Here is a 13261-nt window from a genome sequence, read left to right on the forward strand (position 1 = left end):
TCTTAAAATTATGACTTGGCATCTCATAATTTCATCTTTTTATCTCATGAATTTGACTTTATCTTATAATTTTGACTTAGCATCTCATAATTATGACTTATCAAAGCACAATTGTTTTTAATGTGGAGAAAATGGGCTTCCATAAGTTTCCGCAAATAACATAGTTTCTATTTATTCACTAACAAAAACGTACCATGTGACTATTGTGTGTTTTTAAATATGATACGATAGTATTACCAAATTTTTAGATATAGACATAGTGTGGTATTCTTTAAAGTACCTGTGAGGATTTAAGAGACACATATGGTATTCTTTACTTATACACAGGTGGGAAACAGTGGGCAGCCCTCACAGACTGGCCTGGTATTGGCTTCAAGTCCTGGAGAAGCTGACTAAAATAAAGGTGTGTGTTTGCTTCTGAACATAATTTCCCATCGGTGCTCCAAGCAAGAAGCACTGAACACTGTAATCTGTACTTCTTTTTCCTGATGTCGATTTAAGTATGGTTACCTCTCTGCAGGTAAGCGGGTCTGTGAAGAGAGAACTGGAGTTCCTGTTGCTTTTAGAAGAACTGGGAGATGTTCCACAAAATGTGCTTAAGGTAGCACTTATGCAAACCAACAATTTTGTCTTCCACATGTATGCACACCAAGTGAAATGATAAGCCCAGTCACTGTTTCAGGTGCATAAAGGGCTTCATTGCTTTCTATTGAGGGAAGTTTATTTACTTGCAGAGTGCTTTGAACTTTCATAAGGTTCCATTCTATCAGTTGCTGTTGTGCACTGGAACATTTACATTTTTTTGCCCTTTTTCTTTCAAGTCAACAAATACCCTTGTGTATACCCTTGTTAAAGGAATATTCTGGGTTCAATACAAGTTAAGCTCAGTCGACAGCATTTGTGGCATAATGTTGATTAACACAAAATAATTTCTTTTTTTTTTTAAAGCAAAAATGGAGGTTACAATTAGGCACTTACAATGAAAGTGAATGGGGCCAATTGTTGGAGGGTTTAAAGGCAGAAATGTTAAGCTTATAATTTTATAAAAGCACTTACATTAATTCTTCTGTTAAAACTCATGTACAGGTGCATCTCAATAAATTAGAATGTTGTGGAAAAGTTCATTTATTTCAGTAATTCAACTCAAATTGTGAAACTCGTGTATTAAATAAATTCAATGCACACAGACTGAAGTAGTTTAAGTCTTTGGTTCTTTTAATTGTGATGATTTTGGCTCACATTTAACAAAAACCCACCAATTCACTATCTCAACAAATTAGAATACATCATAAGACCAATAAAAAAAAAAAAACATTTTTAGTGAATTGTTGGCCTTCTGGAAAGTATGTTCATTTACTGTATATGTACTCAACACTTGGTAGGGGCTTCTTTTGCTTTAATTACTGTCTCAATTCGGCGTGGCATGGAGGTGATCAGTTTGTGGCACAGCTGAGGTGGTATGGAAGCCCAGGTTTCTTTGACAGTGGCCTTCAGCTCATCTGCATTTTTTGGTCTCTTGTTTCTCATTTTCCTCTTGACAATACCCCATAGATTCTCTATGGGGTTCAGGTCTGGTGAGTTTGCTGGCCAGTCAAGCACACCAACACCATGGTCATTTAACCAACTTTTGGTGCTTTTGGCAGTGTGGGCAGGTGCCAAATCCTGCTGGAAAATGAAATCAGCATCTTTAAAAAGCTGGTCAGCAGAAGGAAGCATGAAGTGCTCCAAAATTTCTTGGTAAACGGGTGCAGTGACTTTGGTTTTCAAAAAACACAATGGACCAACACCAGCAGATGACATTGCACCCCAAATCATCACAGACTGTGGAAACTTAACACTGGACTTCAAGCAACTTGGGCTATGAGCTTCTTCACCCTTCCTCCAGACTCTAGGACCTTGGTTTCCAAATGAAATACAAAACTTGCTCTCATCTGAAAAGAGGACTTTGGACCACTGGGCAACAGTCCAGTTCTTCTTCTCCTTAGCCCAGGTAAGACGCCTCTGACGTTGTCTGTGGTTCAGGAGTGGCTTAACAAGAGGAATACGACAACTGTAGCCAAATTCCTTGACACGTCTGTGTGTGGTGGCTCTTGATGCCTTGACCCCAGCCTCAGTCCCTTCCTTGTGAAGTTCACCCAAATTCTTGAATCGATTTTGCTTGACAATCCTCATAAGGCTGCGGTTCTCTCGGTTGGTTGTGCATCTTTTTTTTTCCACACTTTTTCCTTCCACTCAACTTTCTGTTAACATGCTTGGATACAGCACTCTGTGAACAGCCAGCTTCTTTGGCAAAGAATGTTTGTGGCTTACCTTCCTTGTGAAGGGTGTCAATGATTGTCTTCTGGACAACTGTCAGATCAGCAGTCTTCCCCATGATTGTGTAGCCTAGTGAACCAAACTGAGAGACCATTTTGAAGGCTCAGGAAACCTTTGCAGGTGTTTTAAGTTGATTAGCTGATTGGCATGTCACCATATTCTAATTTGTTGAGAGAGTGAATTGGTGGGTTTTTGTTAAATGTGAGCCAAAATCATCACAATTAAAAGAACCAAAGACTTAAACTACTTCAGTCTGTGTGCATTGAATTTATTTAATACACGAGTTTCACAATTTGAGTTGAATTACTGAAATAAATGAACTTTTCCACGACATTCTAATTTATTGAGATGCACCTGTATTATTTGAGCTGTAAAGTTGTTTAAATCGTAATTTTTACAGTCGTTTTAGGGTTTGTTGAAATTGCAAGTTGTAAAATTGGCTATAACTTTACACATAAAATGTTAGTAAGTGAATTTATCAGACTAAAATCATGTTAACGCATATTGTTTACGTCTTGTGGCTATACTTTTGAAATAATGAGTATTTTAACATCTACAGATTGGCCCCAATCACTTCCATTGTAAGTGACACTCACTGTAACCCAGATTTTTGCTTTATCTTTGCTAAATTATTTTTTTTGGTAATTAACATTATGCCACAAATGCTGTCGATTTGAGCTTAATTTGTATTGAACCAAGAATATTCCTTTTAAATACTCTAAATAGAGTCCTCTGTGTCGCAATAGATAGCAACAGAGACTGCCCACTTTTTAAGCAGCCTTGGTTTCAGTAGGGTTTTCCTGCATTAATTTTATCCATTAGCATTTCAGAAAATTGTTCAATAAAGAGTTCTAAGTCTTGAATGAAACCAACAAGCACCTTTATGAATCACAACATTATAAAATTTTATCCGAAGTTTATTACAAATTGTTGGAAGCGTAGGGTGACTGACTTGCTTACGTTCTTGGCAATAGTTTATGGGAGAGGGATGTCACTGCTGAGATCTTTTGCCTCGATTACTGTTTCCTCTATAACAGTGACTTCTCTGATTGGTGGATATCTCTTCAGGATTATGGGTAGTGTAGTTCTTCACCAAGTGTAGTTCTTCAGCAATTAAACACAAAGTATAAAATACTAATAGTTAATTCCTCCAAGCAGAAAATTAACTGGTTTTCTAATTTGGAGCCCCTGTTCTATCTGAAAGATAAAGACAAGCATATGAAAATTTCAAACAATATAGAGTCATTTCCACTCTTGTTCCTCTACTTTATCCTCTATCCTATATCTTCCATAGGAGCTACATGAAGCCTTCCTGAACTCGGAGGAAGTGAAGGCAAAGATTCCAGGTCATTCTTGCCCTCCGTTGAGTGCTGGCATTCTATCTAGCCTCTGTTCCCTCTTATCCAGGCAGCAGCCACGTCTCGTCCATTCTCTAATTAGTTTCCTTCAGAATGCAGACTGCTCCAGAGACCATGCCTTACAGGACGTCTTTATTCATCATCTCACTGACCGACTGAAAGTGCCTGTGGAGAAGAGGAACGAAAGATGGGTTGAGGAGGTATGTGCAGCTCTTGCCTTAGCACCGTGGGGGTCGGAGAGATCAGGTGCTCAGCTGGAGACTCTGTGGGAGGGTTTGTGGTCTGCGAGAGAGGGGCCCTTGACAGAGGAGAGGATCCTGGGATGTCTGCTGAGGCCGCAGGGTCAGGCTTTGTTGATGGCTTACAGCTCCACAGCGCTCAGACTGCTCAAAGAGAAATTACTGAGAGAGGCTCCACACTCAGAGGGTGAGACAGAGGAATTTTACTGCACTCATATAAACAACCAAATTGAACCAACAGAGCAGTATTAAAGGTGCGAAATCACATTTATGTTGCTTAATAATATGTATGTATGTAGTGCCTTCTTTGGATCTTGTAGCCAAATCCTAACATTGTAGATCTGGCTCTAGAATTTTTTTTGTTTGTTTTTTTTGTCTGTTTTGTTAATTGTCAATTGGATATTGGATAGATACAGTGGCCCCAAAAAATATTTAAAAATGTGTTAATGGCAAAATATTAAGTCAAGTGGCATTTAGGCTAATTTAAAGAAAAATGGCACAAGCACACTTTTTAAGCAGAATGTTTAATAAAAAGAAGTTTGTTAGGTTTTAAATTATTAGAAGAATAGATAAGATAATACTGTACATAAAAAAGGAAATCTGAGACACCATAAAGATACACTTAGACATTTTTTTTGTTTTGTGATTGCTTTCAATTCGTGTGCCAGTCTAGGTTTTAAGGAAGTGAAGGAGACAGATGTTCAGTTGTGTGTGTTCATCATGTCCTTGTTTGCTGTTGACTACTCGTACTTCTGCTCATGTGGTCACAGTTCCCTCCCTTCTCGTTTATCACACCATTTGCTTGTGATATCACTTTTTGTGTTTGACGTCATTGTTTCAGTATGTATCTGAAACCCATCTCTGTTCTCTCCTAGTTAACTTACCTGATCTGGAAAGGGTAATGCTTGGCTTATGTTGTCATGACGACAAGCGTCTGGTCTGGAAAGCCATTTACTTTGAGTGTTTGAGCAGTGGAAAGCATTTTCTGGAGCAGGTCTTGGTAGGTGTATACAATCAGGCAAACAGTCCTGTAAATAAATGCCTGCTTTTTTAAAAACCTTTTCATTAGTATGTAGTTTATCAGCCACACATTGTCTTGTGTCTTATAGTTAGTAAATGAGAAGGTGGCAAGTTAATCAAGTTTCATACATTTAAAAACAATATTGTTTTCATAAAAGTCTACAGATGAAAGCAACACAAATCTTCCTCTAGTCTTATGGGAGTATCCATCCTCTGATGTCCATTTTATAAATGCTTGATTGTTTGTTTTGCTGTGATTGCAGCTTACTGGTTTAGATCTCATTAAGAGAGAGGAATTCTCCAAACTGGAAGCATTATTGGAGTCGGAGTTTCAGCCGTTGTCCCGCCTCTTGTTGCTGTTAGGCTGGATGCATTGTCAAAGCCTGGATTCTGCCAAGACCCTACTTAGAATCCTACATCACCAACAGGTCAGTAGTCACGGATTGTCAGACTTTTGAATGTCAGTATAAAGTCTGGTACACTTTGCAGCTTATTCTGGCCAAGAATGGACCTTTTGCATTTAAAGTATGTGTTTATCTGAAATAGTTGATACCACAATAATAGATTGGTGAGGGAAAAATTCCTTGCACAGAAATTTCATTCCATTACCGGCTGTATAGAAAACAATCAAAAATATATAATCACAATTTCTGTCCGCCCAAACGTAATACGCACTTCACAGATCTTGCTCTGAAAATAAAGCAGAAAATGAAAGTTCTTGAACTGAAGGAGAAAGTATTTTTTAAAATAATAACAGCAGAAACTGTAACTTCCGGAAAGGCTTTACCTAAAGCCTTAAAGTTAGAGAGTTTGTAATACAGCTGCTTCGTGGTGTCTGATAGGTGTTGCACATCTTCAGTACATTTGTCACACTGAGTCCAGTGTGAATAATCTAATCTTGAGAGCCACATTAAACATTTGCTTAAAAAAAATCCCCCTCCAGCTAAGGTGTGATCATGAAATGTACTTGTGCATTTCTAAAACATGTTTGCTCACGCAACACCCATGAAGTGTGATGCTTAGTTTGTTGGAAAAGATGAATCATTAGATATGAGAGACCGCATTCAAGAAAAGTTTTTTTTTTATTTTTTTTTATCAGTATAGAGTGTGACGGCCTGAGATTATCTATAAACACAAATAAATGTTTACGTAAATCCATGAAGCGTTTGTCTTTTTTTCTCTCTCTCTCTGTGTAGCCCCAGACCAGTGATTCAGTATTAAGCGAATTGGCTTGCATTCTGTCATCTCAGCTGGGTGTGCTGGAATGGTGTAACCAAAACAACCTGTGAGTAAAAACACCTTTATACACACAAACTCACACATGCACATTTAACTCTCAAGGGGTAAAAACCCTACTGTGATCCAAGTTAATACACTAACACATCTTTGATCTGGATATGTATGAAAATGTATTTTAAAATCTCCTGTTTTTTTTTAATTCCAACCACTAGCTTAACTTCATAGAAAATGTGTTCTAGTCACTATTTAAAACGATTTGTAAGATATTGGTGTATGATCTATTCTTGATGATCTCAGTTTTCCACTGTGAAAGTCAAGGAAACCAGAGAGAGTTTATTCCACCTGGCTTAAAATGTGTTTGTTCGAAAAAGTCTGAAATAATCTCTTTATAGATCAATAAACTACATCTAGCTGTTGATCTTTCCATGTATGTGTGTTTGTTGGTATGTATTCATATACAGAGGGATATCCCATAATGCTTTGCTGAGTCAATTGCACATGCTGGACCATCATTCTGCCTTGTATGTGCTGCACTGCTTGACACCCCTTGCCAAGTATGAGGAGTGTCGAGTGCTGGAACTTTTGCAGAGAACAGGTATAAGATATACACAGTGACATGGGGGACCTTCTAATACACAAAGACCCTGTCAGACCCTGTGTTTCTCGTTTTTAGGAGATCCTTCATTAGTGGACTCACCCAGCATCTCTGTCCAGCGGAACATCACTCTTTTTCAAGGCTTCTGTGCCATGAAGTATGCTCTGTATGCTATCTGTGTGAACACGCACACTCATACCAGCTGCCAGGATGGTGAGTCTCAGCATCAGCAGCAGACTGAAGCAAGTCAGGGGCAGGAGCCAAATGAAGGTATCAGCGCTGTTGTTTTGTTTTATTTTGGGTTAGGAAGGCAAAAACAATATATATGTTCCCATTGTGATTTGTATCAAATCACATGACAACTTATCGCTTGATACATGAATATTAATAATGTGACACTTTTACTTAAAGGGACAGAAGTTCCCCCAAAAAATGAAAAAAGTTCTCATTATTTACTCACCCTCATGCCATCCTAGATGTGTATGTCTTTCTGTCTTCTGCTGAACAAAAATATCTAATAACACAAAGAATATCTCAGCTCTGTAGGTCCTCACAATGCAAGTGCATAGTGGCCAGAACTTTGAAGGTACAGAAAGCATATAAAAGCAGCATAAAAGTAATCCACACGACTCCAGTGGTTAATCCATATCTTCAGAAGCCATATGACAGGTGTTTTTTTTACTATAAATTCTTCTCCCTGCCCAGTAGGGTGCGATATACACAACTAATGTGAATCCCTAAAAACAAAAGAAGAATGTGAAAGTGAAAGTGGAGATTTATAGTAAAAAGGACTTAAATATTGATCTGTTTCTCACCAACACTTATCATATCACTTCTGAACATATGGATTTAACAATTGGAGTCATATGGATTACTTTTATGCTGCTTTTATATGCTTTTTGGACCTTCAAAGTTCTGGCCACCATTCACATGTATTGTATGGACCAAAATAACTGCGATATTTTTCTAAAAATCTTCATTTGTGTTCAGCAGAAGAAAGTCATTCACATCTGGGATTGCATGTAAATGATGAGAATTTTTGGGTGAATGACCCCTTTAACTTCTAACCTGGTTTTCGCCATGAAAATAGCCATAGAAGCTGGCATGGCATTAAGAAACAAACAAACTTAAAGTAAAGGGGACATGCCCCCCCCCCCTTTTGTTTCTTCATAAAAAAATAAGAAAAAAATTGTACGACTTAGTTAACCTTTCATTCCTTGCCTTTCCTAGGATGCACTGATCTGTTCCAGCACTACCTGTCTGAATGTCAGCTGTACCTGGAAGCTGTTCCACCATTATTCCGTCTGGAGCTTTTGGAGAACATTTTCTCCCTCCTCTTCCTTTCTGACACAGACTTCAACCCACAAACAGATCTGACCAGCCCCTGCACAGAAACCCAACCAGACACTCTTAATAACATGATAAGCACAGAGAGGAAGAAACCAAACAATACCAAAGGCATGAGCAAGGATGAAAACTTAAAAGCAAAGGAGAAAGGTGGAAAGATGGAGGGTGTGAAAAAAGACAGCAATCCCCCAACAGACTTTGATGCCCAGGAGAGAGAGTCTAATCAGTATCAGAATGCCAAGCAGGTGAACCCTGAGCTGGGCCACCTGATGTCAGGGTGCCAGGGGTTTCTGGTGGATGTGTGTGTGATGGAGGGGATTCTGCGGCTGGTGAGGGAGGGCTTGGAGGGTGTGTGCGGGGTCGGGCAGGAGGACGGCAGGGCACTTGCGGCTGATGTGGAGTTGGCGGAGAATCTTGGATGCTCGGTTACCGCAGAAACATTCGGCGCCCGGTTACAGAGACTGTCCAAATACACAGCAGAAGCCCAATGGAGACTGCATATTGTTATCAGTAATCATAACACTGGGAATGGTGAGCGATGGCACTGTGTGTTGAAGGATTTTGAAGGGGTCCATGCTGCAAATGTTTAATGCACCTGTATATTTGTACATTTGTGTGTATTTAGATGGTGTGTGCCTCCCATCTCCTCTTCCCAGTCCGGCTCTCCCTCTGAAACATCAGGGCAGCAGCAACAGCAGTTCAGGCCTTCGGAGGAGGAGAAAAAACTATCGGCATCGCCCCGAACATCAAGTCTATTCTGAACGACAGAACGGGGAGGTCAGCACCAGTGCCTCAGGTTAGTTTACACACACACGTGGGAAAGATGGCCATCTCATAGCTGAACTATTACTATTTGTGATTGGCTTTGCTGTCTTGCAGATGGTGGCATGTGTGTTGGAGACTTGTATCGTGGAAGTGAAGTCTGTCTGTGTGGTGGACCTCACAGCTGGCTGGTTCCTGCAATGCTCTCCCCTCCTGAGTCTCTCCTCATTGCCTGTATACGCAGAGGGAACTACATAGAGGCCCAACAGGTGAATTACGATATGACATCATATCATAACACATCTGAGAGATCATGTCATTCTAGTGATTATTATGTCACCACTTTCTTTTGATATAGTGGTGCCCCTTTCTATCGAGATTTTATAAACAGACTCATAAACAGGGCCTGGCTGAATCTGTTGACTTTATTTGCATTTGTGTACCCTGATTGTTAATAAAAATATGCGGAATTTTGCAGATTGGATTTAAACATGGTAAAATGTCAGTTTTGTTTCAGATCCATGTATTTGTACTAATAGTATTATTTTAATCTGCAAATGATCAGTGTTATAAGAAGGATCTGTAATGGTGATTGTGTGTTTGTTTGTTTGTTTGTTAGGTCATTGCGATGTATGGTTTGGAGAACTCTGTGTATGGAGGTGAGCTGGTTTTTATGGACAGGTACCAGGATGTTCTGACAGAGCTGGCTCAGGTCGAGCAGAAGATTGAGAGCCAGTCACTTTCTTCATCATCCTCATCTTCAGAGGGGCTTGCTGCAGTGGGTGTTGCTCCAGCGAACAGGACCAGAATGGGCAGCAGCAGCAGATTAACACTCAAGAGTATCGGGAGTGCAGCAGCTGCAGGTATGGCACACACATATGCATTAGAACCACAGCAAGTCCAGATCCAACAGACACATGGATACACTGATACTGTATCTTAAAATCACAAGATTAATCTTTCAGTCTATGTCTTTTTATGTTATTTGTACCTCCCATCCTGTGTATGTCAGTGTAACTAGCCAGCTGGTACGTGATAGCTGTGCAGTGTGTAAACCTCACTCTCCTGCCCTTAATAGACACACTAGCAACCAAGGCTAGAGGCCATGGCTTTATAACCTTCTTGCTAGCGCGTCCGACTCCCATGCCGGGGATTGCTGGTTTGAATCCCGCTCGGGGCGGGTTGAGTAGGACCGGTGACATAATCATCCTACGCGTCCCTTGCTTGCCAATATATTAGTATTTTTAATGTACATCAAGTTCGAAGGCTCCCTGACTGTACAGTCCTCTCAATTTGTTTCTAGATCATTCCTTTCATATATAAGCAAAATTGACACTATTACTGAAATATTCTCTGAAATAATTTAAACTGAAATCAATTCTCAAATCAGTATGGAACAATCATTAATGAAAAACTGATTGCACATCAAATCGGAATGGGAGCTGAATCAAAACAAGACCATGTGATTCAGAGTTGATTTGAATTGAGAAATCAGTGCAAATGCCGAGTACTCAACATTGTACCTGCCCTTTCTCTTTCACTGCCTGTCTCTCTCCCCAGGCATGGCCTTCTATTCCATCTCTGATGTGGCAGAGCGTTTGCTGAGTACCCAGACCCATCCAATACCCTGTCTAGAGGATGGCTACTGGCTCTCCCAGTGCTCTGTAGACTCCTCTGACCTTCTCCGCCCCCTGCTGGAAGAGTTGAGCCCTGCTGCTATGGCAACCTTTGACCTCTCCTGCTGCCATTGCCAGCTGTGGAAGACTTCTCGGCAGCTCCTCGAGACTGCAGAGAGAAGACTCAGCAGTTTCCTGGAATCCAGTGGTGAGAGAGGATGTGGAGTTACATCAAATGGTTGAATGTAAAAGATATCTGGTTGTATAGCTTTTTGTATCAGCTGTTTTTAAATGAGACCCAGTTTAAAACAATTTAGAAAAAATTTTGGACGTTTGAGAGAGATGATTTTTTGTCCATGACAGGTCTACAGGTAGATCCAAAAGTTCCTCACGCCAATTGTATTAGAGGCTTCCCTTCAGTACTGCAACAAATCAGCAAGATTCTTAGCAGAACTTCTGCAAGCAAGGCCACGAGTAAAACAGGTCTGCAGAAACCACAAACACTAGTGTTCATGTTTATATTTTGAGTTTTATATTAAATCATGTAGCCTCTCTCTCGTTCTCTAGACTGTAACGGAGAGGAGAATGTTGTTTTCAGCCCCTTTGGCTGTAGTGCCCAGGAAGTGCTGCTGTGTTGTCATCCAATTTTAACAGAGGAGAGTATTGCCTCCCGTCTAAACCTGTACCAGCGCCTAGAGGTCACACTTCAAACCCTGACCTCTGCCACCAACATCTCAGGTATTAGCAAAATGATCTCCGTGTATTAGCTTTATACAATCTAAAGCAGTTATAAAAAAAAAAAAAAAAAAAAAAATATATATATATACACTATATTGCCAAAAGTATTCGCTCACCCATCCAAATAATTGAATTCAGGTGTTCCAATCACTTCCATGGCCACAGGTGTATAAAATGAAGCACCTAGGCATGCAGACTGCTTCTACAAACATTTGTGAAAGAATGGGCCGCTCTCAGGAGCTCAGTGAATTCCAGCGTGGTACTGTGATAGGATGCCACCTGTGCAACAAGTCCAGTCGTGAAATTTCCTCGCTACTAAATATTCCACAGTCAACTGTCAGTGGTATTATAACAAAGTGGAAGCGATTGGGAATGACAGCAACTCAGCCACGAAGTGGTAGGCCACGTAAAATGACAGAGCGGGGTCAGCGGATGCTGAGGCGCATAGTGCACAGAGGTCGCCAACTTTCTGCAGAGTCAATCGCTACAGACCTCCAAAGTTCATGTGGCCTTCAGATTAGCTCAAGAACAGTGCGTAGAGAGCTTCATGGAATGGGTTTCCATGGCCGAGCAGCTGCATCCAAGCCATACATCACCAAGCGCAATGCAAAGCGTTGGATGCAGTGGTGTAAAGCACGCCGCCACTGGACTCTAGAGCAGTGGAGATGCGTTCTCTGGAGTGACGAATCATGCTTCTCCATCTGGCAATCTGATGGATGAGTCTGGGTTTGGTGGTTGCCAGGAGAACGGTACTTGTCTGACTGCATTGTGCCAACTGTGAAGTTGGTGGAGGGGGGATTATGGTGTGGGGTTGTTTTTCAGGAGCTGCGCTTGGCCCCTTAGTTCCAGTGAAAGGAACTCTGAATGCTTCAGCATACCAAGAGATTTTGGACAATTCCATGCTCCCAACTTTGTGGGAACAGTTTGGGGATGGCCCCTTCCTGTTCCAACATGACTGCACACCAGTGCACAAAGCAAGGTCCATAAAGACATGGATGAGCGAGTTTGGTGTGGAAGAACTTGACTGGCCTGCACAGAGTCCTGACCTCAACCCGATAGAGCACCTTTGGGATGAATCAGAGCGAAGACTGCGAGCCAGGCCTTCTCGTCCAACATCAGTGTCTGACCTCACAAATGCGCTTCTGGAAGAATGGTCAAAAATTCCCATAAACACACTCCTAAACCTTGTGGAAAGCCTTCCCAGAAGAGTTGAAGCTGTTATAGCTGCAAAGGGTGGGCCGACGTCATATTAAACCCTATGGATTAAGAATGGGATGTCACTTAAATTCATATGCGTCTAAAGGCAGATGAGCGAATACTTTTGGCAATATAGTGTATGTGTGTGTGTGTGTATATATATATATATATATATATATATATATATTTTATTTATTTTTTTTTTTCTATTTTTTTCTTGTGCTCCTGCAGTAGACGGTCTGACAGGTAGTTCTCTGCTGACAGCGCTAGTTGAACAGGCTGGTCTCAAGCAGTCTGAACTAGATTCCCACCCTGTGCGAACTGCTATGAAACAGCTCCTACACTATCTGGACCAGCTCTGCACCTTCGATCCTAATAGCACCCCCATCAGGCCAGATTACATACGCAACTTCCTTGATTATGTCAATGTGCTGGCTTCAGTATTGGTGCGCAGTTTGGGCTCAGAGGGTAAGATTTCAATAAACCAATTGTTTTTAAATTGCATGTCTACAAAATACAGAGAGGTCTGACATTTGTGATCTGGTCTTAGATCAGTGCACAGAAGTTAAGTTGGGCAATCCTCTTTTACTGTTGCTGCAGTCACCTACCCAGCTCCTCTCTCTCCTGCTGTTTGACAGACAGGTGTCACCTGACAGGTAAGGATGGATCTCTCTCTCTGGCCCTTTTTGCACCTGGTATTATCATTTATCTCAGTTGATCCGCTTACAAGTTGAGCAGCTGTACTAACTTACCGTTTCACATGATCTTCATTTAGTAGATGCTTTAATCCTAATTTATGTCACTGCTTTTAGATGTCAGGTATATCTAATATAT

General features: G+C 40.8%; 1 protein-coding gene across 5 annotated transcripts in view; it reads left to right on the forward strand.

Moving 5' to 3' along the window:
* zfyve26 (zinc finger, FYVE domain containing 26) overlaps positions 1-13261 on the forward strand; it is a 35298-nt gene that overhangs the window by 1296 nt on the left and 20741 nt on the right. For 4 of the 5 annotated variants that reach the window (XM_051648299.1, XM_051648300.1, XM_051648301.1 and 1 more), the window contains exons 3-19: positions 328-403; positions 521-601; positions 3611-4100; positions 4789-4913; positions 5197-5361; positions 6130-6218; positions 6634-6767; positions 6846-7037; positions 7998-8645; positions 8740-8910; positions 8994-9145; positions 9496-9739; positions 10437-10700; positions 10856-10975; positions 11060-11230; positions 12659-12895; positions 12978-13083. In XM_051648299.1, coding sequence (XP_051504259.1) covers positions 328-403; positions 521-601; positions 3611-4100; positions 4789-4913; positions 5197-5361; positions 6130-6218; positions 6634-6767; positions 6846-7037; positions 7998-8645; positions 8740-8910; positions 8994-9145; positions 9496-9739; positions 10437-10700; positions 10856-10975; positions 11060-11230; positions 12659-12895; positions 12978-13083 — 3465 coding nt within the window. Of the gene's footprint in view, positions 1-327; positions 404-520; positions 602-3610; positions 4168-4788; positions 4914-5196; positions 5362-6129; positions 6219-6633; positions 6768-6845; positions 7038-7997; positions 8646-8739; positions 8911-8993; positions 9146-9495; positions 9740-10436; positions 10701-10855; positions 10976-11059; positions 11231-12658; positions 12896-12977; positions 13084-13261 lie in introns of those variants that run through there. The other variant, XM_051648303.1, reaches the window with a different exon arrangement.

The sequence above is a fragment of the Myxocyprinus asiaticus genome, chromosome 21 (assembly GCF_019703515.2).
Source record: "Myxocyprinus asiaticus isolate MX2 ecotype Aquarium Trade chromosome 21, UBuf_Myxa_2, whole genome shotgun sequence".
Classification (NCBI taxonomy): Eukaryota; Metazoa; Chordata; class Actinopteri; order Cypriniformes; family Catostomidae; genus Myxocyprinus; species Myxocyprinus asiaticus.